General features: G+C 39.4%; 1 protein-coding gene across 5 annotated transcripts in view; it reads right to left on the reverse strand.

The window, feature by feature from the left end:
- CALN1 (calneuron 1) overlaps positions 1–27,124 on the reverse strand; it is a 255,062-nt gene that overhangs the window by 36,808 nt on the left and 191,130 nt on the right. For 4 of the 5 annotated variants that reach the window (XM_072136198.1, XM_072136196.1, XM_072136200.1 and 1 more), the window contains exon 5: positions 2,499–2,655. In XM_072136198.1, coding sequence (XP_071992299.1) covers positions 2,499–2,655 — 157 coding nt within the window. The remainder of the gene's footprint in view (positions 1–2,498; positions 2,656–27,124) is intronic. The other variant, XM_072136197.1, reaches the window with a different exon arrangement.

Genomic DNA, 27,124 nt, shown 5'->3' on the forward strand with positions numbered 1-27,124 from the left:
TTACAAGACTAGTTAGCCACATAGGGTTTTTCTTGTTCCTTTTATGCTTTTTCCCATAAGGTATGTGTTTCTCACAGGACTTTTTCAGAATATATGAGAAAAAGTCCCATTTTTGGGGGGGGCTTTTGTCTTTGAGAACATTAAGGTCTTCCCTTAGTTGCTGAAAATTTGCCCTCCTGAAGTTTAGAGTGTTGGTTGCCCCTTCCCTGACGCTCTTAGTAAACCGTAGTACAAAATCAATGATATTATGATCACTATTCCCCAGGTTCCCCCCAACCTGTAGTTTTGATACCCTATCAGGTCTGTTGTTAAGGATAAGGTCCAGCAGTGCCCCCCCTCCTGTTGGCTCCAGGACTAGTTGCGACAGGTAATTGTCTTTTGTTGTTGACAAGAACCTGCTGCCTTTGAAGGACCTGCAGGTTTCTGCCCCCCAGTCAATATCTGGGTAATTGAAGTCCCCCATGATAAGTACTTCACCATGCTTTGAAGCCGCATCCATTTCACTTATCAGCATTTCCTCTGCTGCCTCCATTATATTAGGAGCCTTATAACAAACCCCTAGTAATATTTTATTATTCTTTTTCCCTCCTCTTATCTCAACCCATAGGGACTCCACATTTGCGTTACTGATGTCATCTCGCAGGACGGGCTTGAGGCAAGAATTCACATATAAACAAACCCCTCCCCCTTTTTTATTTATACAATCCTTTCTAAAAAGACTATAACCATCTATAGTAACAGCCCAGTCATAGCTACTGTCCAGCCATGTCTCGCTGATACCCACTATATCATATTTCCGCTCCAACATCAAGAGTTCCAGTTCCTCCATAACTTGCCAAATGGTCAGACATAGACAAAGCTTTTGTGAAGATAATGATTTACGGAAAAAACCTTCCCTGATCAATTGACCTGGGCCAGTACATAATGGACAAAATTTATTTGCGCTACGCTTACCACTTTAAAGTAAAACATGGGCAAGACACCTTTGATGCACAACATCTCTGATAATGTAAATATTTTATACCAGTGATGAGATTATAGTATAAATGAAGTCATTACAAACATTATCTTTTTATGGTGTTGATAATAGAGAAATGACATTGTAAATAAAACAACCTTGAAATAATGGAAGTCATAAGAAAAAACAAAAGAGAGCAGTGTTGGGTATTACGGGAATATGAATGTCTGCTACAAAATCCCATAATGCTATAAATAAGTGAATACAACAAAAGTTATTCATTACAAAATGGAGCCTAAATAGTTTACTTTTATTATTCACAAAATTTTATGGGCTTTCTATGGTAGGCGGATTTATCTCCAACATCGCAACCACTGGAAACTAAAAATCCCATGGTCCTTCAGTTCTTGATAACAGCTCCTCTTTCTCTGGCTCTGCTCCCAGTGATAATGTAATAGACTGTCCTGCTCTGTTACCATGATGGGATTGCACATTACCTCACTGAGATGACGTCTCACCACAACAATGGCCATACTGGATAAACTGCAACTACCGTCTACAGTCAAAAATAGTGATGATCACATGACCTGCCCATGACCAGGACAGGTAACCAGTGGTCATCTTCTGTCCTTTATCTCCTCCACTGGAGCAAGATCAATGGACCGATTAAAGTGTCAGTAGCATTTTAATTCTCTTTTATACTGTATGTCCACAGCATTATTCTGCTAAGTGGAGGAAAATTTTAAATAACAACTAATTACACATTAGCTTATATTTTAATGACCCATAATGAGAATTATGCTTATTTCTGGATTACCTCTTTAAATCAGCTTTCCCGTTTTCATAGAGGATTGTTGTAGCATCATGTATTAAAACTATTGCTTATAAGAACTGAAGGATGCCATGAGCTTTGTAGATGTGAATATAACTGATTTGTACAGGCAGTCCTTAAGAGCACCCGACTTACAGACAACCCCTATTTACAAACGGACCTATGCATGTTGGCAATTTACTATACAGGCAGTCCCCAGGTTACATACAAGATAGGGTCTGTAGGTTTGTTCTTAAGTTGAGTTTGTATGTAAGTCGGAACCGTATACTTTATTATTGTAACCTCAGTCAAAATTCTTTTTTTGTCTCTGTGACAATTGGATTTTAAAAATGTTGGATTGTCATAAGAACCAGGAGTAACAATAAAGCTTCATTACAGACACCTGTGATAACTGTTACAGCTGATTATTGTAGCCTAGGACTAAAGTACAGTAAATTACCAAAATCCAGAGGTCCGTTTGTAACTAGGGTTCGTATGTAAGTCAGGTGTTCTTAAGTAGGGGACCGCCTGTACTTTATTCCTAGGCAGCTATCAATAGTGTCTGCAATTAAGCTTTATTGTTAATCCTGGTTCTGATGACAATCCAACATTTTTAAAATCCAATTGTCACAGAAACCAAAACAAATTTAGCTGGGATTACAATTATAAATATACAGTCCTTATTACAGTTGTACTATTGTACTATTAAGTCGGTAAAGTGTTTCTTACCACCTTCAAACTCTGTTTGACAGTTTCCAGAATTTTCATTTAAACTTTCCTCTTCATTTATGATTATGTTTTCAATGTCCTTCATTGTTAAATGATCCCGAAATGCATGATAAAGAATGTGCTTTAATTCCTCCAGTGTTATCCTTTGCATGTCAAACTGCAGAGAGAGATTAATCAGTATTAGAAACAAGATGACACTGATAATGAGTTACATGAGTTAATAAGTAAGTAAATGACTTATTTATTTTACATGGAGGGTCATCTACCAACATGTGATCAACCCAGATGCTAGAAATAGTGAAAAAACAAACAACTTTGGGCAAATAATTTGCCTGTAAAGAGTGCAGTGCTGGGAGACCATTTACCCAATTAAATATCCCTATATTGTACACTTTGGATGGCAGCTTCTGTGAAGCCCATCAATTAAGAGACCTCATTTCAACTCACATGCAGCAGTGGAAGTTGGTATGGAAAATTAGTACACAGATGTACCCTATTGAGCGTTATTCTTTTATATTATCTATGATATATTGGGCACATTTACTTACAAGGTCACTCAAGTTCACTAAAAGTGCATTGTTCGTTTGTAATGCTGCGTGCAGCGATTCACTAAGATTGTGCGCTAGAAATCATGAATGTGTCCCTTCCCAGCACAGGTCCGACAGAGGTCACCATCTTTTTTGTGGTGAACCTTTAACATAGGGGTGCGACTCAATTTGAAAGATAAATACGGCGCTGGGTCCGAATCAGTCAGACTGTCTGATGGCACGTCCCATAATTTGTGTTCGACACAATCGCAGCACAGACACTTTTTAAATACCTGTGCAAGCCGCTTTAGCAATAAAGAACATGCACAGTCTGGCAAAAGTGCACCGTGCGACCCTTAGTAAATGTGCTCTATTATCTATGTGATTGGTAGTGTAACACCTGTGCAGTATTATTTCTAAGTGAATTGTACAGTGACATTACTACAGGCGGTCCCCTACTTAAGGACACCCGACTTACAGACAACCCATAGTTACAGACAGCCCCTCTGACCTCTGGTGAAGCTTTCTGAATGCTTTACTATAGTCCCAGATTGCAATGATCAGCTGTAAGGTGTCTGTAATGAAGCTTTATTGATAATCCTTGGTCCCATTACAGCAAAAAATGTTTAAACTCCAATTGTCACTGGGGCCAAATTTTTTTTCGTCTGGATCTACAATTATAAAATATACAGTTTCGACTTACATACAAATTCAACTTAAGAACAAACCTCCGGACCCTATCTTGTACGTAACCCGGGGACTGCCTGTATGTTGGGTTGTCATAAGAACCAAGATTAACAATAAAGCTTCATTGCAGACTTCTGTGATAACTGTTATAGCTAGTGATGAGCGAGTATACTCGTCCGAGCTTAATGCTCGGTTGAGTATTAGCATACTCGGACCGGCTCGTTGCTCGGACGAGTATTTGCCCTGCTCGATAACGAGCATTTAATTTAAAAAAAAAAAAGTAAAGAACAGTAAAACAATACAATTAAAACATTTAATTTAATCATTTAATTGAAGAACACAGTAAAAGAACAATGTGCAGAATAGATTGCAGATGTTCGCGAACATCTGCGATCTGCTCCAGAGACACGCGTGCAGAACGGTGTTCTCCGCAATAGTATTCGAAGAACAATATGTGTAGAGAACAACTTGCAGATGTTGTCAAACATCTGCAAGTTGTTCTTCATAAATATTGTTCTTCAAATACTATTGCGGAGAACACCGTTCTGCACGCGTGTCTCCGGAGCAGATTGCAGATGTTCCGGAGACACGCTTGCACGGTGCAATAGTATTTGAAGAACAATATGTGTGAAGAACAACTTGCGGATGTTTGACAACATCTGCAAGTTGTTCTCTACACATATTGTTCTTCGAATACTATTGCGGAGAACACCGTGTCTCCGGAGCAGATCGCAGATGTCCCGGAGACACGCTTGCAGAACGGTGTTCTCCGCAATAGTATTTGAAGAGCAATATGTGTGAAGAACAACTTGCAGATGTTTGGAAACATCTGCAAGTTGTTCTTCACACATATTGTTCTTCAAATACTATTGCAGAGAACATCGTTCTGCACGCATGTCTCCGGAACAGATCGCAGATGTTCGCGAACATCTGCAATCTGTTCTGCAGTGTTCTTTCACTCTGTTCTTTTAGTGAAAACATCTGCACTGAACAGTGCTCGTTCAGTTTTTAATTTTACTAAAAAATGCTCGGGTCTCCCATTGATTTCAATGGGGCTCGTTACTCGAAACGAGCACTCGAGCATCAGGAAATGTTCGGCTCGAGTAACGAGTACCCGAGCATTTTAATGCTCGCTCATCTCTAGTTATAGCTGATTATTGTAGCCTAGGGCTGAAGTACAGTAAATTACCAACATCCAGAGGTCCGTTCTTAACTAGGGTCGCCTGTAAGTCGGGTGTTCTTAAGTAGGGAGAGTCTGTACACTAGTAAGAAAGCAACTAGCTGCAAACAATATTGCAAATAGTGGCATTTTGTGTTCACCACTTGTTGTATAGTATGTATGCATACAGGGAGGGGGAAGGAAGCAGGGTAAAAGGTGACTAAAATATGCAATGCATTGCAATAACGATATTTTTATGCTAGTATTAGTATTCTTAATTGTCAGAAGATGGCAGTAAAACAATACAATTAAAACATTTAATTTAATCATTTAATTGAAGAACACAGTAAAAGAACAATGTGCAGAATAGATTGCAGATGTTCGCGAACATCTGCGATCTGCTCCAGAGACACGCGTGCAGAACGGTGTTCTCCGCAATAGTATTCGAAGAACAATATGTGTAGAGAACAACTTGCAGATGTTGTCAAACATCTGCAAGTTGTTCTTCACACATATTGTTCTTCAAATACTATTGCGGAGAACACCGTTCTGCACGCGTGTCTCCGGAGCAGATTGCAGATGTTCCGGAGACACGCTTGCACGGTGCAATAGTATTTGACAACAATAGTATTTGACAACATCTGCAAGTTGTTCTCTACACATATTGTTCTTCGAATACTATTGCGGAGAACACCGTGTCTCCGGAGCAGATCGCAGATGTCCCGGAGACACGCTTGCAGAACGGTGTTCTCCGCAATAGTATTTGAAGAACAATATGTGTGAAGAACAACTTGCAGATGTTTGGAAACATCTGCAAGTTGTTCTTCACACATATTGTTCTTCAAATACTATTGCAGAGAACATCGTTCTGCACGCATGTCTCCGGAACAGATCGCAGATGTTCGCGAACATCTGCAATCTGTTCTGCAGTGTTCTTTCACTCTGTTCTTTTAGTGAAAACATCTGCACTGAACAGTGCTCGTTCAGTTTTTAATTTTACTAAAAAATGCTCGGGTCTCCCATTGATTTCAATGGGGCTCGTTACTCGAAACGAGCACTCGAGCATCAGGAAATGTTCGGCTCGAGTAACGAGTACCCGAGCATTTTAATGCTCGCTCATCTCTAGTTATAGCTGATTATTGTAGCCTAGGGCTGAAGTACAGTAAATTACCAACATCCAGAGGTCCGTTCTTAACTAGGGTCGCCTGTAAGTCGGGTGTTCTTAAGTAGGGAGAGTCTGTACACTAGTAAGAAAGCAACTAGCTGCAAACAATATTGCAAATAGTGGCATTTTGTGTTCACCACTTGTTGTATAGTATGTATGCATACAGGGAGGGGGAAGGAAGCAGGGTAAAAGGTGACTAAAATATGCAATGCATTGCAATAACGATATTTTTATGCTAGTATTAGTATTCTTAATTGTCAGAAGATGGCAATATTTTCCCATTTTAGTCAATATAAAATTAAATAACATAATATGGACTTTTTGCATATCAAATAACACAAACCTTCTCACCTGGTGTTATCAGCATCAATTTTATTTATTTTTTTAATAGGAAATGTAAAATTTCTCTTACAGACATCTCTTTTCCATGCTTTTTTTTAAATGCTTTTAAAATTATGAACATTAACCAGAGGAGCTCTGAGCTCTGTAGGTGTTAATTGAGACTTGAGCCCCTCAGGCTCATTGGCAACATTTTTAAAGGCTTTTTTCTTATAAACAAGGGCATATGAAGCTTAACGTAGAGTGAATCCTTCTAGAGGGGAACACACCAGTATATCAGAGTGACTGGTCTACAATTCTTGATCCTGGTGGTAGATGTTCCTTAAGTATATCAGTGCTGCACCAGCTGTTATACTATGCTGGAACACTTTCCTATCCCACATTGTTCTGAAACTTCCTGTGCTGAAGTGATACTACATCCGACAGGGGGTGCTGAGGGAGCACAGGAGGAGGCCAAGACAGTCTAACAGCCTGTGAAGCTGCAGCACATATGGGCTCTGGGAACCTCCTCAGTAGCATTTCTGGCTCATTAGAATAATTAGTAAAGTTGATTTTAGAAGGAGGCCATGAATAATAAATATAAAAAGGTTACCCCAGTCACAGTGCCTGGATCTATGAGTACGTGCCTCTGATTTATCCATGCTAGGCAATGATGGTAGATTTCCATTAAGGACAGCCCATCAATGTCCAGAAAAAAGGTCTGTTTTTCAAATTTTGCAGCTTAGTTCTTACTTGATGTGGTAGAGAACATTATTAATATTATACTTTCAACTAACCTATCAGATACATAAGGATGGTGTAGAATTGTACAATTATGTTTTATGCATCTTAAAAAGAATCAATCTCTTCTTTTACAGGCGGTCCCCTACTTAAGGACACCCGACTTACAGACAACCCATAGTTACAGACGGACCCCTCTGCCCACTGTGACCTCTGGTAAAGCTCTCTGGATGCTTTACTATAGTACCAGGCTGCAATGACCAGCTGTAAGGTGTCTGTAATGAAGCTTTATTGATAATCCTTGGTCCAATTACAGCAAAAATTTTGAAACTCCAATTGTCACTGGGACAAAAGAAAAAAATGTGTCTAGAACTTCAATTATAAAATATACAGTTTCGACTTACATACAAATTCAACTTAAGAACAAACCTCCAGACCCTATCTTGTATGTAACCCGGGGACTGCCTGTATTGATCTCTTCATTTCATGATCTGTCATTGCATTAGCAGCAGTATTTATAGCATGACATTTTTATCACAGTATTGAGTATTAATCTTTAATTAAAGCAATGTATGTTTAGGGCAATATTATGTCATCATGACCTTTCATAGTAATTCTTCAATTCATACTTATCCAGGGTAAATTTACAGTTTAGCCATTTGCAAACACTGCTACTTAGTATCCTCACTGCAGAGAGTAAGAATCAGTTTTCTGCTCAGCTTTTTAAATGTAACATAAATAATTTTATTACCAACAAAGTAAAATCCTTAATATGATTAATTGGTGTACTTCATCTCTTCTGACCCATTCAACTGGATGTCAACCAAAACACTGAACAGAAGAAAATAACCACCAAGAAAAAGTTTATAAATAAAAAATAGACTCTCAATTGTGTTACAATCAAATTACTGAAAGTCCATCCATCTGCTTCAGTAACCTTCTTCTCAAAGGCTAATAGCTTTTCATGCTGATCAAATAAAAATACCATCAGCCACGAGGTCCATAAATGATTTCTTATCATGTCACAGATGTTACAGTGAACCAGGTGTGACTGACATAAACCATGTATACATTGCCTTCAATGCAAAAAAAAAACATTTCTATGTCATTGGTTGATAGACTACACATAACATTGCATTATAGGAGCTCCTTGACTTTCTCCATGCAGCAAAATGTTAAAATTATGCAGGCAAATCCTTATACAAATATTTCTCACCAAAATGCTCAACTTCTTTTTTAGCATCTTTCTTACTTTTTTTAGTTTGACTTAATTTTTTCAGTGCTTTACAGTTCAGATGTCCTTGATAATATTTGCAGTATGAATCCTTTTAACCTGACAGCAGATGTATTGACATTATACACTTATAAAATGCAACACAACTTTATTGATCCCCTGGGGGGAAATTACTTTGTACACAGTGCTCAGGATTAGTGGTGACAACAGTAAGGGTATGGTTTCAAGCGGTTACAATCAATATATACATATGCTTGTTGCTTGCTTAATCTTACTAATTATACGGTTTCATGTATAAACACATACATAGCACTGTTCAGGAACAATGCCCGCTGTTCCAATGGTGGTGGCGCTTTAAGCTACCATGTGTGATCACCACTTCCGTACAGCACACAATATTTATCCAAATTCCAGCATTCATACTCTAGAGACACTAACTGTTTATGGTACATGGGGACAGGGCCCTATAAATGGGGTATTTGGGAGAGGGGTGGGTTCCTGTTGAGAATTTTTTACTGGTACCAGAACTTACATCTCAGCGACTGGTTCGCGTGCAGTGTGCAGCCAGTTACCGGCGCTCTAGCACACCGGAGTAGGGCTCTGATGTAATCTGGTGCTTTGGTGCTGGTCTCCTCACGAGAGGGGGCAGCGTTGTGTTGGCAATACACTGTGGGCTTGTGGTCTCCTCCGATACTAGTGCTAATGGGGTGCCACGCCACATGGGACAGTAAGGTCTTTATCAGTAATAATTCCTCAATCCTACTAGAGCAGGGCTGTTGGTGGGTACAGTTTGGTGCGAGTCGTGCTGTAATCTCTGACCTTTTCAATTCCGTAATCTCTGGCCTTGACACCACGTGGGTGCCGCTGGTGGGGTGCTGCTCATTGAATCCACTGGCTCAGTGACCTTCCTTTTTCAAGGCAAAACCGAATATAGCATGAGGAAGCATTAGTTATGGGACCACAGTAATTGGCACTGTGGGTCTGGTGCTACAATCCTGTTCGGGTCCTTCCATGTGGCTGCTGGCTCTTACCTTTGGGTTCAGTGGGCACTGCTGAAACCAGTGGGTCCAGCTCCTGGACTTGCCTTCTACTGGGAGAAGTGAGTGGAGCATGAGGCAGCATGCTGCCAAAAGAATGTTAGTAAAAGCAGGGGGAGGAAGAGGGAAGGAGACAGAAAAAGGGAAAGAGGTGCACGGGCAGCTGCCTACCATGGCGCCATCTTGAACCAAAATGTTAAGAGGTTGTGTGTACTATACTTAATTTGAATACTACCTTGTTTATTAATACTGTATACAACTTAAAAATGACAGTGATATAGTAAGGATCTAGAGTAAGTAAGTAAGCATTGTAAATCCTTCAACCTTAATGGAGGCTATCTGAGGCTATGTTCTGAGGCTATGTTGAAATATGCAGCTTCAAGGGTTAAAGTAGTCACCTTGTACTTCATCTAACTCCATTCAGAGAAAATTGTACTGGATATAATTGGAGTGTAGTCACTTTTTTCTATGTACAGCTGTACCTAAAATATCATAGCAGGTTTTACAATACACATAGCTGAGCCACTGCATCTAAGCTGCTATTATACAAACATCCACCCTTCAATGAAATGAGCTGCTACATCTATGATACTTTGTTACAAAAGATGTGTACCATATATACTCGAGTATAAGCCGACCCGAGTATAAGCCGAGACCCCTAATTTTACCACCAAAAACTGGGACAACCTATTGACTCAAGTATAAGCCGAGGGTGGGAAATGCATTGGTCACAGACCCAGCCAAGTATATATCCAGCTAGCCCCCTATAATATACAGCTTGCTCCCAGTAGTATACAGCCTGCCCCCAGTAGTATACAGCCTGCCCCAGCCTGCCCCCAGTAGTATACAGCCTGCCCCCAGTAGTATACAGCCACCCCAGCCTGCCCCCAGTAGTATACAGCCACCCCAGCCTGCCCCCAGTAGTATACAGCCACCCCAGCCTGCCCCCAGTAGTATACAGCCACCCCAGCCTGCCCCGCAGTAGTATACAGCATGCCCCCAGTAGTATACAGTGTGCCCCCAGTAGTATACAGCGTGCCCCCAGTAGTATACAGTCAGCCCAGAATTAAAAAAAATAATTATTATTTACTCCTCATCTTCTGGCTTCCCGGCTCCTCTTCTTGCTTCCGCGCCGTCTTCTGCCTTCTTTAACATCGTGTTGGGCGCCGCCATTGTTCTTCTCCTGTGCGGCGCCTAGCATGACGTCCATTTTTTTAGTCCATTTTTAATTATTTTTTACAAGTATTGACTCGTGTATAAGCTGAGGGGACGTTTTTCAGCACATTTTTTGTGCTGAAAAACTCGGCTTATACACGAGTATATACGGTAATTGATATTCTAAAATACGTTTTAATGGATAATGGGAGAAATTTTTTTTAATTTGTGCCACAAATTTTTTTAACACTCTGGCATGACTGCTATTTCTACATCAATAGATCATGGGAGCTGCTAAAAGGTACTGATAATCTTAATAAGCCTGTGAGCCTTTGGCTATTCCAAGTCCAACCATACCAAACAGTATTACAAAGCAGTTTTAAAGTCAAAGTCATGCAGTAAGACCCCATAGAGGAGTATGGATGGCTTATTATGTCTCTGTATAACTGAGGGAAATAATAAAAAATGCATAGTGAAATCTATTTAAAGATTTATTGATGATAGACTGCCCAAACTTACATGCTCGATATGTCTGCCAGGGGATGGCACCTTTTTCTTTATGTCTGGGAACATCCAGATTCTTCTAAAAAAGACATTCTACATATGGAAATAAGCTGGAGACACTCCATCCTACATCACCTGAGCGCCTCTTGGCTCTTCCATCTGATCATATATGTATGCCCCCACTTTGTTAATTTTAGCCTGGACCCACCTGCTGATCCGCAGACAGCCGGTAATATCAATATCATCGGGCGGTTACAGGCTACAATTAATAGAGTGGGGTGTGCATATATGATCAGACAGTGGTGCCCAGGTCCCAGCTTATTTCTATTTTTTCAGAATGTCTTTATTAGAAGAATCTGGATGTTGCCAGAAATAAGCAAAATTGTGCCATTCCCTGGTAGACATAACAAGCATTTAAGTTTGGGCACTCCTTTAAAAAAATGTGTGCATGTAAATTTATTACTATGCAGTATATATAAAAAAAAAATATAACACATTTACTAAAGTAATTTCCTTACCCATATATAACTTTGTGGTAGCTTATATAGTAGAGGTTTTTAGCATTATGCTTCTTGTCTGTTTCTTATAATCCAGTGGAATTATGACAATCCCTGGCAATCAAATGGTCAACTCTTCTTACTTTGTCCAGATGTAAAATGTAATTAACCTGTCACAGTTTTATCACACGTTGATTACCAGTCATTGCTGTCACAGTATCTCTGTACTGAGAACTGAGATAAACTTCTATAAAATCAAGTCTGCAGCAATATTGGAAGAGAGTTCAATAGAGTTTCAGTAAAAATATTTGCGGTGTCACATTTTCCTCATGCAAATAGGCAGATCTACTAATTAAAATGCCCTAGAATAAACGAGCATTTCATTTTAAAAGATTAATCATGCTTTGTAAGCCAGTTTTCTTTCCCCCTTTCTACACTGCCTTTTTTCTTGAAATAGCACAGACGGGGGGAAGTGGAACAAATATACTAAAGCCTGCATCCGAAATCCTGAAAAAACACAAAATGCACAATAGTTTGATCCTTTCTGTCAAAAATGGATGTTGCTAAGGTACTGTTGTTAATACAGTATGTTCCAGGGTTAAAGAGGGAGAAATTTCATAGGGTTGAGAGAAATGTTTATAAAATTGGAAACATATATATATATATATATATATATATATATATATATATATATGTATATATATATATAATATAAAAGTGTATATAAGAAACCTAGAGTTTTGGCTTAGCAGTTGTACAATGTATTGTAAGCGGTGGTGGAAGAGAAAAAACACTTCACAACCTTTTTTTATCACTGCTCTGGTGAAAAGAGTAGATAATATTGAACAGCCCATTCATGTTTTATGCAACAGAAAAATCAATTTCACAGTGTAGGTCACCTTTAATCATGACATGCACAGGCTTTACTTATGGAATATCATTTTTGCCACACTAAGCTACTTTGAGTCGATGTCTAAATGAAGTAATTCATGTTTAATACAATTTTATGACTATGCGTTTGCAACTTGTTACCATGTATGTTTCTAATAATGACCTATGACTAAACTAATCATGGCTTAAAGCACACTTACAACTGAACAGTAAAAATGTATTTTCCACATGCTTTAATAGATCTTTGGGATAAAATTTAAACTAGAGAAAAATTTTATTCATAATTTTTCCTGGACTTTCTGTATATATAAACGTAAGTGGTCAATTGTCAAAGGCCAGCTTTTGGGAAATTCCTTATCATGGAAGCTGTGCCCACAGTGGTTTTCATAGTGCTGATCATGCACTCTTCCCCCACAGATACACAATTCACATAGCAGAGTTTTGCAAGTGTTTCCTCTGTGTTGCTTCACAGACTCCATGATAAAGTTAAAGAGGGCAAAGTCAATTAAGGGTCTTGACAGTTCATGGGTTAAGTGACTGACTGTTTAATGTTCCAAGGCGACATTGCCAGTTGCGTTTAAACAGTTAACATCTGTGATCAGCATTTAGGCTGCATGCACATGACCGCATAAGGGACGTATGTATGGCTACAAGCTTGCAGCCATACATACTTTTCCCATAGACAGCAATGGCCGCCCGGAGTGATACATTGCTGCACACATGTGGCACCATACCACTCCGTACATGGGATAAAGATAGGACATGTCCTATCTTTCCCCATTGTAGGGCCCGCACACAAGTCATTGCTATGGAGAGGGCAGGGGTCACCCCTCTTCCTCTCCATGGAGTTGAAAGTATGCCAGCACAATTATGACCCATCGGGCATACGTTAGTGTGCATGCAGCTTTAAACTGGTAACGCTTGCAATCATGGCCAACATTGATCATGGGTTTTACAGGTGGTGAGGGGACCCAAACTGCAAAGATTGGTACAAACCCGAAGTTAGTGGTTCGTGTCTGCTCAACACTACTTATAAGTGTTAAAAATAAATGAAATTTATACTAAGCAAACATAAATGTACATTTCCTGGTGTGCTCCACACTATGTTCTTACCTAACTTCTACATGAGGCTGTCACATTAGGGATGGAGAAAGTCTACATTTGCAATATAGATATCAGTGGGAGTTGAAGGTTGAGATACAACCTTGAATTGAAGCTACGTTATATAAAGTATCTTTAAGATAAAGAAAATTAAATAGGTTGAGACTTTAGGTAGTGATTCTCCCGATAAAGAAAAAGTATTAGTTACATGTAAACATTATTTACATGTAAGGATTTAACTGTTGTCTAGTAGTCTTAATGGGTAACTTCTCAAAAACTGAAAAACTATGCATCCTGATACACTAGCAAATAATAAGAGAAACAGCTTGTACTGTATAAGGTCATACAGGACAAATCATTAAGATGAGAAGAATTTTTAGAAAGTAATTGTAAGCTGAGCTGTTTTTAAAGATTTCCAATAGGATCATTTCCATTTAAGATAAGTTTGAAAGTCAAACATAATGGAATAAGGGAAAGCTGCCATCAAAATGACCATTGTCATAAATATTGTACATATTGATGGTCTCATATATAGAACATCCAATGGCAAATCTTTCATTCAGCTTACAGTGACATAGAGCAATTTACATTCCATACAATATATAATAAAGATTACTGCCTGAAGCCTCATAAGCATGTAATCCCCGTAAAGGCTTAAAGGGGTATTCTCACTTTGGTAAATTGATATTGTTATTTTCATGATGAAAAATTACCATATATACTCGAGTATAAGCCTAGTTTTTCAGCACAAAAAAATGTGTTGAAAAACCAAACTCAAGTAAAAAAAATATAGGTTTTACCAGGTTTTTGTGCTAAAATTCAGGGCCTCGGCTTATACTTGGGTCGGCTTATACTCAAGTATATATATGGTATACATTTTTCTAATATACTTTCTATATCAATTTCTCATGGTTTTCTAGATCCCTACTTGATGTTCTTCTATAGAAAAGTTCTATGTTTACTTCCAGAGGACATAAATCTGACCATGGTCACACAGGTGTGTGGCTCGTTATATCACAGATCTTAATCTGAGTTGTGTGTGATAATGAGCCAAGTACCTGTGTGACCATGGTCAGATTTCTGTCCTCTGGGAGTAAACATAGATGCACATATTAATATAAAGTTAAAGTGTAATAAGCAGCACCGAGGATCACATTAGTGGTGTAAAGTTGAATATTAAGCATCTTGTTTCCCACTAATATCACCTAAGCTAGATTCCGCTAATTAATAAAATTAGGCAATTTATCACTTACATTTCCTAACTGGGCAGTGAAAACCTGCCAATCGCATTTGTTCTACTACAAATCCTTCAAACCACACCAAACGATGTCCCTTAGGCCAATTTAAAGGGGTTGGGCACAAATGAAAATGTTTACCAGGGTGAAAACAATGGCCTAACATGGTCACCCATATTAAAAACACGCTATTAAAACTTTCCCTTTGTCCCGTTGGAGCCGCATGTTATGTGACCCACCAGTAACCAATTTTTTCTATGACATCCCGTGTCATAAAGACATCTGCTGAGTCAAGGGGTAGTGTGCTCATTATGTAATGCATTCCCCCTCCATTAATACCATTTCATTGTTACTGCTTGGAAGATTATACAGATGTCAATGACTTTCTGTAGAACACCGCTTCTTAATAGGCTCATATCTGAAGAAAATTAAAGTTCAAATGTGACAATTCCAAAGGTTGTTGAAAGGGATGAGTCTCTTAACACTACCAGCACTAATCAGACCATGTCAGAATATCAGAAAGAAAATATTCTATTTCCCCATAAATAGCACCACTCCGGTTTACATGCTATTTAAGGTATTGCAAATCAGCCTCATTCACTTCTATTGGTATAAGCTCACAGCTATGGACATAATTGGTGCAGTTTCTAGTAAAAACTCTGAGCTTTAAATAACTAAGTTGTGTGGGAAGGTGTCAAGACTTATATAAGGTCTTGAAAGGAATAAGAGTAAGACAACATAGGTGTAGCATTAAAATGAGATTCTCCATTGTGCTCCTCTATACTCTAGGGTGCTCTCTGCATTACCGCCTTACTGTAACTACAGCAATGATCAGCATATTCTCTCTTAAAGTGCTTCCGTAATATATTTCACAGGCATGTTTGTCTATAATGGCCATCAAGATGTCTAGAATAAAATGTGACAGTTGCTCTGTGATATGTGCTATTCTTGCAGCCTGAGTCATTTGTGTTCTCCCCTTGAACCAATTGTTAAAGAAATGGAAAACTGCCAAAGGATTTAAAGAACGAAAAGAGGAATTGGAAATGAAACAAAGAATCTTTGTACGTCAAAGTAAAATGGTGACTCACTTTGAAGAGTTACTGAAATAATTGGATATGTTCTCAGTTAAATAGGTTTAACATAGAAATAGGTACATAATATGCCCTGAGTCATAAGCAGCTGTCTAGTGCAATGCTGACTGACAGAGCTGCTGTTTTCACCGGATTACAAGTGTCAATTACCATCGCAACCATATCTCCTAATTCTTGCATGTTTATGTGCACCATTTTTTGGGTGCAGGTTATCGTAAATTTGGTTGGCCAGGACATCCACGCCTTGTTCCATACCTTTTTCACTTGTAGTTTTTTAAGTGTCACTTGTGGCATAAAAGCACCAAAAAGTCACAAATTCTATGGTGCACTCCAGAAATTGCTACTTTTTCATGTCTTGTATGCCAAAAGACTGGCACATAAGGTACCCCTGAGGAAGTCACCAAAGGGTGGCGATACACGTGGGGTATACAAACCTCCCTCTCTCTCTGACCATGCCTTCATGACTCCCTTATTTTGCCATACAGAATTGGCCTGGGTCTTGTATCACCTGGCCATGTGGGTGCATGTGCACTAAGGGCTCTTTTGCACAAGTTACCCTTTTGTTTTACTCTCTGCGATGCATGCACTTTAGCCAAAGCTTTGCATTTATGTTCATGCATTACCATGTTTACATTGCTTTGGCAGATTGAGATAGTGAGTAAAGGCACAGGTTTGGCCCTTGGTAGTCGTGTACACCTGGCTCATGTACATTTTAAATTTTTTTTATGAATTGATGTCCTGTTGTTTTTATTGTCTGTTTATTTTTTGTTCTAATAAATTTCAGACTATACTGATAGTCCTGTGTACGCATCCAACTGTTTCTTCTCACCCCCCCTTGACAAAGTCCTGATTGGACGAAACACGTGTCGGGGAGGTGCTGAGCAGCGGCCCCTCTGTGCACTTTACTGCCACTGGATTTCAGGTATTACCAATACGTTTTATGGCTGTTTGTGTACCACTTATAATTGTGATGCAATAATACTTCTTCATTGTATGTTCAGTTCTATGCACTTTGGCACTTTGCTTATTATATTTGTATAACCTTATAGCTCACTGAATGTTTCCTGCTGCTCAGCACCCACATATGCTTGCTGCGTTATCACTCTGTCTTGTTACATGTTACCCTTTTTAATTATACCTAATAAAATTGTGGTTTTAGTATTACCATCGGTGCTCATTTTTCTTCCTTTTTCGGTATTGTTTCTTCTTTTTGCAGTTTGCATAGGCTTTTGGGATGCGTGGACGTTTCATCTTTATTTGATATTGGTTGTGCCTGTCCTCATTTCTGTTTTGAAGGCATTTACATGGTTAACACTCACTAGGTGTTACTGGTGGGTGTTTGCTGCAATATGCAGCAAACGATCACCTTGTTTGAAGAGGGTTCAGCCTGTGAGCCCACTCCATACACCTGGAGCTGACATGTGTAACGTAATAGTACATCACATGTCAGTAAAGGGTATGACATTTCCTTAATAGAATTCCCTCTTTCTGCAAAATCTTGCCTATTTACCTTTAAAGAAATCTCACTCAAAATCATCTAAAAATGATTCAGGCTCAGGGACTGGAGGTACCACAAACTAGTCACTAGGGATCAGATGCTGCTAGACAATGAGATTGAAGAAATAAAGAGGGTTTCTGTTATTAAACTTAATAGAATGACTAAAAGCAACAAATAAAACTAAGCTCAAACAAAGTCACAAACACAGAGCCCATGTAAGAAATAAGAATTAGATCTTCCCAGAATCCCAGGCCATAAAGGTGCTGGGAAGCCTGAAACCGTAGTGAATACAGCTTTCATCAGGGGATATGCAGGCTTTTAACCCCTTATCAACATGTGACGTATTAGTACGTCACATGCTGGGTCCCGGTGCATGGAGAGGGCTCGCTGGCCAAGTCCTCTCCAAAGCCGGTAAGACTTTGCTGCATATTGCATACTGCATTTTCCCTGCTGCCGGCGGCTTCAAAAAGATGGCGGCGCATAGGCGTCATCGCCATGATGTCATCGGGGAGCACCGATCCATCACCATGGTAGCATCGGGTCTCACAAAGACCCGAAGCTACTTCAGCTTAACCCATTCATTACAATGTGCTATCAGCATTGTAATGAATGAGGAGTAAAATCCCCATATTCTGCCATACTGTAGTATACAGACATACCTAGGGTTAAAGTACCCTAGGGAGTCTGAAAAATAGTAAAAATAAAAATTAAAGAAAAGTTAAAAAAAAATATGATAAAAAACCCAAAAAATTCAAATCACCCCCCTTTCCCTACAACTGATATTAATATAAATAAACAGTAAAAATCATAAACACATTAGGTATCACCGCATCCGAAAATGCCCCATCTATCAAAATATGATAACGGTTTTTCACTGTGTTTAACCCCGTAACGGAAAATCGCGCCCAAATTTGAAAATAAAAAATTCTATAAAAAGTGATCAAAAGGGTGCACAGTCCTAAAAATTATAACATTGTAAACGTCATCAAAATACACAAAAAACAACACCACCCACAGCTCCATACACCAAAGTATAAAAAAGTTATTAGCCCCAGAAGATGGCAAAATCCCCCAAAAATTTTTTGCACAGGAGGTTTTCATTTTTTTAAATGTATGAAAACATTATAAAACCTATATAAATTTGTTATCCCCATAATCACACCAACCCAAAGAATAAAGTAGACATGTCATTTGGGGCGTACAGTGAAATCCGTAAAATCCAAGCCCACAAGAATACGGCACAGATGAGTTTTTATACCAATTTCACTGCATTTGGAATTTTTTTTCTGCTTCCCAGTACACGACATGGAATATTAAATACCACCATTTTGAAGTGTAATTTTTTACGCAGAAAATTAGCTGCCACACAGCTCTGTACATGGAAAAATAAAAAAGTTACAGATTTTTGAACTTGGGGAGTGAAAAATGAAAACACAAAAACGAAAAAGGGCTGTGGCGGGAAGGGGTTAAAAGCAGATACACACATTGGGCTACTAACATAAGGAGCTTCACAAGAACCCAGTAAATGTTGTATTGGGTAAGCTGACCACTTCATGCCCAAACGGCCATACACGTGGGTTGTTACTCCTCACACAAGGCATCTACAGGGTGCTTGTGAAGCTGCTTGGGCACCATTGTAACATATGTTAATAGCCCACAATGTGTATCTGCTTAAAGTAGCTTGCATAGAACTTGATGAAAGCTGCACTTACTGTGTTGCCAGAAAGAGGACCTGTCACCTATATAATATGCACTAAGGTAAACAGCTCCTAGTGCTACAACAGATGTAGCAGTGTTACACTGCTAGCGTTATCAGAAACCTCTGATACCGCTAGCAGACACTGCCGGACTACCGATAGAAACGCCGGACCGTGCTGTAAGCATTTGGGTGTATTCATTAGGGTGTGGTCCGAGGCGCTGCTTCTTCCCCCGGACCACCCCTCCCACTCCATAGGCTGGCGGTGACTGCCGAGCTCAATGTGTCCCGCCTACTCCAGCCCCCTGATGAATATGCCGATCCCGCTTACAGCGCGGTCTGGGGCATCAATTTGAGGGTGTTCCGATAATGCTAGCAGTGTTGTAACACTTACAGTGTTGTAGCTGCTTACTTTAGTAAGCTTTAGGTCATCTTTAAAGAAGTGATCCTGTTTCTATAACAGTTCCTTCCTTTAATATCTGTTCCAATTAATTTATGATTTTACTAGACAGAAGTCTATAAACAGAATGTTCAGTTTACATTGAAGCCTATAGAGAGGGGAAGGGGAGTAGGAAGGTCTTCCAGTAGCTATCCTTCTCCTGACCCCTATTAACTCCATAGATATATATTACTTCTAGCAAAAAGCTGCTCAGACGTCTGTGAACAGATTTGAGTCACTGCAGAAGGAAGGAAATAAGGGAAGAAACTTTATGTGCTAAATCCATGCCTATGTTGTCATGTGAAATATTTGCAGTGATATGTGCAGTAGAACCAGAGAACACAAAATGTTAAAGACAGACATGTGAGCTTCTGATTAAGATCCAATTCCTGACTTTACATTAGTATACGGTTTCCTTCTACCCAAACACAAACTGTTAGGAACAGTAAATAGTGACAATTTATGTAAAGTTCTACAGGATACATGGGCACCATATCAGCAAGCAATATTAAAGGGGTTTTCCCACTAACAAAAGTTAGGTCCTATCCATGGGATAGGGCCTAAATTGCTGACCACTGGGGGTCCAAATGCTGAGACCCCCACAGATCACGAAAACAAGGGGTCCGTCTGACCCTTTGCCGCTCTGTCATGCTAATGGAGCAGACGGCCTTGTAAGACCATTCTGCTCCATTCGTCTCATTATTTGTCTTCATTGTATGTCAGATGGATTCTTGACGTATCCTTAGACATAAGGGTGAGGAACAATGACACTGTATGCACACACAGTGAGATACATGATCTTGTAAGAGGAGGTGTGAACGAGCGTAACTGTCCTCCTAGAAGGTACCACCAGCCGAGCTAGAGAAGGATGCAATAGATTGCATGTGTGTTCCTCATCCTGTAGCAGAAACCAGGGTGGAAAGATGTATCTTACTGTGTTTTTACATTCAGTGTTTCTTGCTGGATGCGATGTATACTAACCACACTGAAGCAAAAATGATGCCATTGTCTGCCAGTATAATAAAGGCCGAGAAGCTTTCCAGACATAAGTGGGGAACATATCCACAAAACTTGATATGAAGTATGGAAGTCTCACAACCTTATTTTGCTATTATTTCCTTGTGTCATTTATTAGTATAGATTAGACAATCATTTGTAAATCCAGGGAGATAGGGGGTACCACACAATCAAGTACCAATAGTGGGTATATGGGCACCGTACAGACATGTAAACTCACAAGAAAAGATGTGCCATAACAACCCAAAAATAAATTTCAAAATTACTTTATTAATTTACAAACAACAAAGACCAGACAGACAATATAAAAACAATTAAAAGGTGTAGTCACTACACCAAAGAACTCGATGTGGTGAGTGTGATAAACTCACCAACAACCATCCCTGGTTCCAATAGTCATGAGGGTTACTGCTCAAATACACACAGAAATGAGGTGAAGATAAACATCCCCAATTCATATGATACAATAAAGTGCATATAGGTAAACAATAATGTTATAGTCAGTATAATCGATATAAGTACAGACAATATATGCTCAACATAGGCAGGGCATAATAACCACATAGACCATCCTAAATGCAAAAACCTGAAGTCAGCATAGCTGTACAAAGGGGAGCAAAGAAACCCAGGCAACCAGGGAATGAGCGTGTCCACCCCACGCGTTCCGTCACTCACGGTGACTTCATCAGGGGAAGTGTGGACAGGGAGTTAGACTGGCGTTTTTATGTGCATGTGTTGGGGGATTAGCCCACCCGCGGTCACCCTCTCACCTGTGCAATCAGGTATGGCGCCTGATTAGTTTCCGGTAGGAAGCCTCTGAATGAGCGCGCTCAGAGGATTTACTGCGCGTGCGCCAAAAATTCATTAGTGACGCGCATGCGCCAAAACTGCTGAATACTGCGCGTGCGCCAAAATTCATTGACAAAATAAACAATAGGGCGAATGCGTTATGTGACACAATGTTGTTAATGGACTAGGACGACCACGATCTAGTTACAATTCATTACTCGATATTATTGTAAGCATATCAGAAGATAAAAAATCATCGCTTGTGGTTTCAGTAGCATTGTTGGGTCTCCAGGGTCTAGACGTAGTTTGTCTGCGATTTTCCTTGTGATTCCATCTAAATGCTTTTCCCTTATTAAAGTCCATCTTATACCTCCGCATTTTTTGTTTTTTCCACTTCTATAATCTCCTTTTCAAACTTGTCAATACTCTCTTTAAGTTGTAATTGGAAGGGTTGGACTAATGATGTTAAATCAAACCCCGCCAATTTGATTTCCAGGTTGCGTACGCGTGGAAAACCCATGGAATATCATCTTAACTTCCCATTTCTCGCAGACATCAACTAATTTTCTGGATCTCACGGTGTCATCTGAGGGCGGATTGCTGTCAACAAATCTTTATCGGAAGGAGAAAGCCACCAACAGCCTACTCCATTTTGACAGTTTCCATCCTGGCCACTTAAAAACTGGTATCCCTGTGGGACAGTTTATCCGATTAAGGAGGAATTGCACGAAGGATGAGGACTTCCGCAGGAATGCCGCTGAGCTTACCCAACGCTTCCGACAGAGGGGTTATCCGAAAAAATCCATATCACGAGCATTTACCCGGGCGCAACTCTCCAGTAGGGATGAACTCTTTATACCAAGACAACGACGGAGTGAACCTAAACCAGGTATAGTGACAACTTTTCATAACCAATGGCAGGACTTGTATAACATCTTACATAAACATTGGAACATCCTGTTGTCAGAACCAAGATTAAAACATCTGATCTCCAATAAACCAAGTCTAATAGCAAGGAGGGCACATAATTTGAAGGACCAGCTTACCCATAGCCACTTCAAACGGCCCACAATTGCAACCGGCACAGGGTTAAGATTAAGGGGATCTTTCCCATGTGGTGAATGTTCCATTTGTCCCCTCATACAGGTTTCAAGGGACCATTTGACTATCCCTGGTTTTGAGACAATCTCTCTATACCATTATGCCAACTGCAGAACAAAGAATGTGATATACGCATTGATTTGCCCTTGCGAGAAAATCTACGTGGGACAGACGACCCAGGAACTGAGGAAAAGGGTCCAGCAGCACCTCTCCACCATAACCAATGCGGAATCCAGCTTCTCGCAGGGGAAACAACTATCCACGGTTGCCATGCATTTTCGACTCTTTCATGCAGGTAGGACTCGTGGCCTCAGGGTAATTGCTTTGGACGTTGTTCGCCCATCTATACGGGGTGGCAATGTCACATCTGAACTCCTACGTAGGGAGGCCAGATGGATTTACAAACTTGGCAGTAAGGCACCCAAAGGCATTAACGAGGACTTCTTATTTACAGGCTTTTACAAACAGAAATAGGACCATCGCAAATTGGCTGATTCAACATTAAAAGCCTGGTAAATATCTTTGCAACACCTCTGCTTGGCCTCCAACATGCATTCTGCTTGTTTTCCATTCACCGCCTTCTGAATGTTGTCACTGTATTTACTTTTTTTCTTCCTTCTCTTTCTTTTTCTTTTTATTCACTTTTTAGTCTTTTGGGGCTCCTGCATTTCTTATTTATTTATTCACCCACATGGTGGCACTTCCTGGGATAATTTTATCCCCCTATAGTCAGGTATTTAGATATACCCTTACACACACTCTGCTATCTTGCTTCTAGGGATTCATGCACATTTATTCATTCGTAGTGCACATATACCTTTCCTACACAGGTGTTCATCTCACATGTCCAAAAAAGAATAAGAGTATTATTTTATGTCATTTTAGGTTTCTTTTTCTCAAAAGGTGAAATTTAAGATCTAATGGCGGTGAATCTTGCATCCGACTTTGTCTTTTCTGAAATCCTAGGACTCCAATATACCCGGCATTTGACATCTCAACAGGGGTATTCCCTCATCTCAAGAACTCCAAACCTCATGCCTTAATTTCCAGACTTTGGCAGCTGGACGATTCAGAGCCGATTAATGTTACTTTTTTATTGTGTATTATACCCATGCCTTTATTGTGTACATTTAGCACTGGCACTACTAATACCAAAAACATTGACCTGATCAACTTGTTCTTATCTTTTGGCGTTTGTTCATGTGTTTGGGGGCACCCACCCGCGGCATTTCTGCAAATAATGCAGATTCACGATTGTAATACCTATTGACTATTTTATAATTAAGACACGTTTCATATGGAATATCATGGTCACCCTGGCTCAGTAATTGCGCGCCATACCCTTACTTGTCTATTATTTTATTTTTCATTCTTTTGCTAGCATCTACTGGAAACTGTGCCTCTCCAATATTCTATCATTTGTTTGTAAACAAATACTTATCTTAATTTATCTGCATGCGCCGTCTTCTTCATTGGTGGATACTTGATAGGTCGCCGTTTGATGTTCAGATTCACATTATTATTGATTAGCACATAGGCCATTGTTTGACTTTTAGGTTTTCACTATTTTTTGATTTATGAATTGTGCTATATACCACTATGCACATCATCACTGGTATGATATTCAACTCTTTTCTACACTATGCAATGACCTCCTGTGGATGCATTTGCTCCTCTAACCGTATTTTGGTGATTTGTGTCACTTTTATTTTGTATCTATATGTCTTTAATATATGTGTTTTTCTGATATGCTTACAATAATATCGAGTAATGAATTGTAACTAGATCGTGGTCGTCCTAGTCCATTAACAACATTGTGTCACATAACGCATTCGCCCTATTGTTTATTTTGTCTGCTCAATGAATTTTGGCGCACGCGCAGTATTCAGCAATTTTGGCGCATGCGCAGCAATTTTGGCGCATGCGCGTCACTAAAGAATTTTTGGCGCACGCGCAGTAAATCCTCTGAGCGCGCTCATTCAGAGGCTTCCTACCGGAAACTAATCAGGCGCCATACCTGATTGCACAGGTGAGAGGGTGACCGCGGGTGGGCTATTCCCCCAACACATGCACATAAAAACGCCAGTCTAACTCCCTGTCCACACTTCCCCTGATGAAGTCACCGTGAGTGACGGAACGCGTGGGGTGGACACGCTCATTCCCTGGTTGCCTGGGTTTCTTTGCTCCCCTTTGTACAGCTATGCTGACTTCAGGTTTTTGCATTTAGGATGGTCTATGTGGTTATTATGCCCTGGCTATGCTGAGCATATATTGTCTGTACTTATATCGATTATACTGACTATAACATTATTGTTTACCTATATGCACTTTATTGTATCATATGAATTGGGGATGTTTATCTTCACCTCATTTCTGTGTGTATTTGAGCAGTAACCCTCATGACTATTGGAACCAGGGATGGTTGTTGGTGAGTTTATCACACTCACCACATCGAGTTTTTCGGTGTAGTCACTACACCTTTTAATTGTTTTTATATTGTCTGTCTGGTCTTTGTTGTTTGTAAATTAATAAAGTAATTTTGAAATTAATTTTTGGGTTGTTATGGCACATCTTTTCTTGTGAGTAGACAATCATTTGTATCACAAGGCATCATTTTGCTGCTTGTAGAACATGATATCAAAGAGTTTATTTATACTGTTTCTAACAATGAAAGCTACTGTATATGAATCTGATAAACACGCTCTTCTTGAATAACACTAATGAGGTCCACAGGAGGTAACAACAGGGTACGTTCTTGTCACTGCATTAAGCTGCGTATAAGCATGAAAAGTAGATGTGGGACTAAAAAGAACCCTGAGATTTAAAATAAGGTAGTCTTGAAATGTGTTGGAAATGCTTTGAAGCTGGTGTAATACGCAATATGCAATACGTGAGAAGGTAAGTAGATATATAAACATTTGTACAGACCCAGGTAGATACTATATAGAAATCTGTCAGGGGCAGGAAAGACATATGTATTCCAGAATGTATATTACATGTTTTAAAGGAGTTTTCCCATCCTGACTATTAATGAGAGTTGGGGTCAATTGATCCTCTCCCCACAGCCGAGCCGTTTGCTGTACACCTTTGTTATATGTAGACTATCTAGCATATTGTATATATTTTTTATATATTTTATACAATGTAAAAATTTGAATCACACTTCCCTAGAGCATGTATTAAAATAATTAAAGAAAATCATAAAGCTGTGTGATATCACTGCATCTGAAAATATCCATTCTATTGAAATAACAAAACTAACTTTCCCATATGGCAAAGGGTACAATCATACAAATGTGTTGCCGTCCGTCCAAGAGGAGGAAGTATGAGCACTGCTCAACTTCCCCCTCTCCATAGAGCACCGCATGGCTCAGTGCCGTAACACAGCGAAATGTAGTACATGCCCTATATTTCACCATGCATGGTAACTGTATGGTAAGACAACATGTGCTCAGTGACAGGGCACAATGGATGTCAATGAGTACCGATATGCTGTCACAAATGGTGCAGCCGCATATCCGTCCCCATGACGTTTGTGTAAATGAGCCCAAACTCTATAATGAAATACATCCAAATCCCCACTTTTATCTATTTTGCTTCTGATAAATTATAGATTGCGCCACAAAAAATATTCCTACCTGAAAGTTTGACAATATGAGAAAATACATTTTTCAATGACTTTAATTTTTTTTAAGACTACAAAAAAAAGGTTTCTCCATGACTGTAATGATTTGAAGAATAAAGAGAATGGGGAGGGTTTACTAATTCTGGCGCGAGCACGACTGTCGGCATCGGAGATCAGTCACTGGAAAGCACAGCCCGATGTTTTAAAGTCTTACATGGACTGCGCCTTAATTTTGCTCTCTGCCCATTTTTTTCCTGGTCTATTGTGCCCCAAAAATTGCACCTAAAAATGTCGACAAAATAATGTGACGGATAATGTCGAAAAGTTATGACACGCCCGCTTGCGCCAAAAAAAGATGGAGTAGTCGAGATAGTCGGAAACATCTGTTCTTTCTGCCATAAACTCATTATAAATGATCTGCAACAATTCTGCACCCAAAAAAAACAAATGATCCCGGTTTTTTCGATCGGAAAAAAAAATGGTGTACCTGCATTTTTTATTGTTTTTGACAATAAATGCTGCAGCCATGAAGTACAATTGTCCTGCAGAAAACAAATACAAATATTGTTCACTAAACAGAAAAATAAAAAGTTTTGTCTTTGGGAATGCCTGTTAAAAACAGAAACACACAAATGAAAAACAGCTTTGACTGGAGAAACTTAAAAGGTTATATTGTATTTTGCGAAGCATGAAAAAAAAGTTTTTATAATCTCTGAACCAATGCATTCCTACACAACAGCCAAGTGTCATTAACCCAAGAAGCTATGTAACACAATTACTGTAAACAATTACTCTCCCATTCTAGAATTAGCATATCATAAACATACAGTGGCCCAAATATACCCAAATATAAGGCCTTAGTGCACTAATGTGCAGTTTGTGGCAGATAATTAAAAAGTGGCACATGCTGTTCAATTATACATCCCAAATGGCGCTGCTTTGGTAAAGTGTGCACACATAAAGCACCAAAATCCAGACTAAACAAGTTTCAGACAAAATGAAGCCGCAACAAAAAAGTGGCGTAAACACTTCATAAATCCATGAGCAAGCACAATAGACCCTTTTTTATTGCAAACTTAGACAAACTGGCACAGCTAATATATCTGAAGTAGTATGTCT

Source organism: Engystomops pustulosus, chromosome 2 (assembly GCF_040894005.1).
Source record: "Engystomops pustulosus chromosome 2, aEngPut4.maternal, whole genome shotgun sequence".
Taxonomy (NCBI): Eukaryota; Metazoa; Chordata; class Amphibia; order Anura; family Leptodactylidae; genus Engystomops; species Engystomops pustulosus.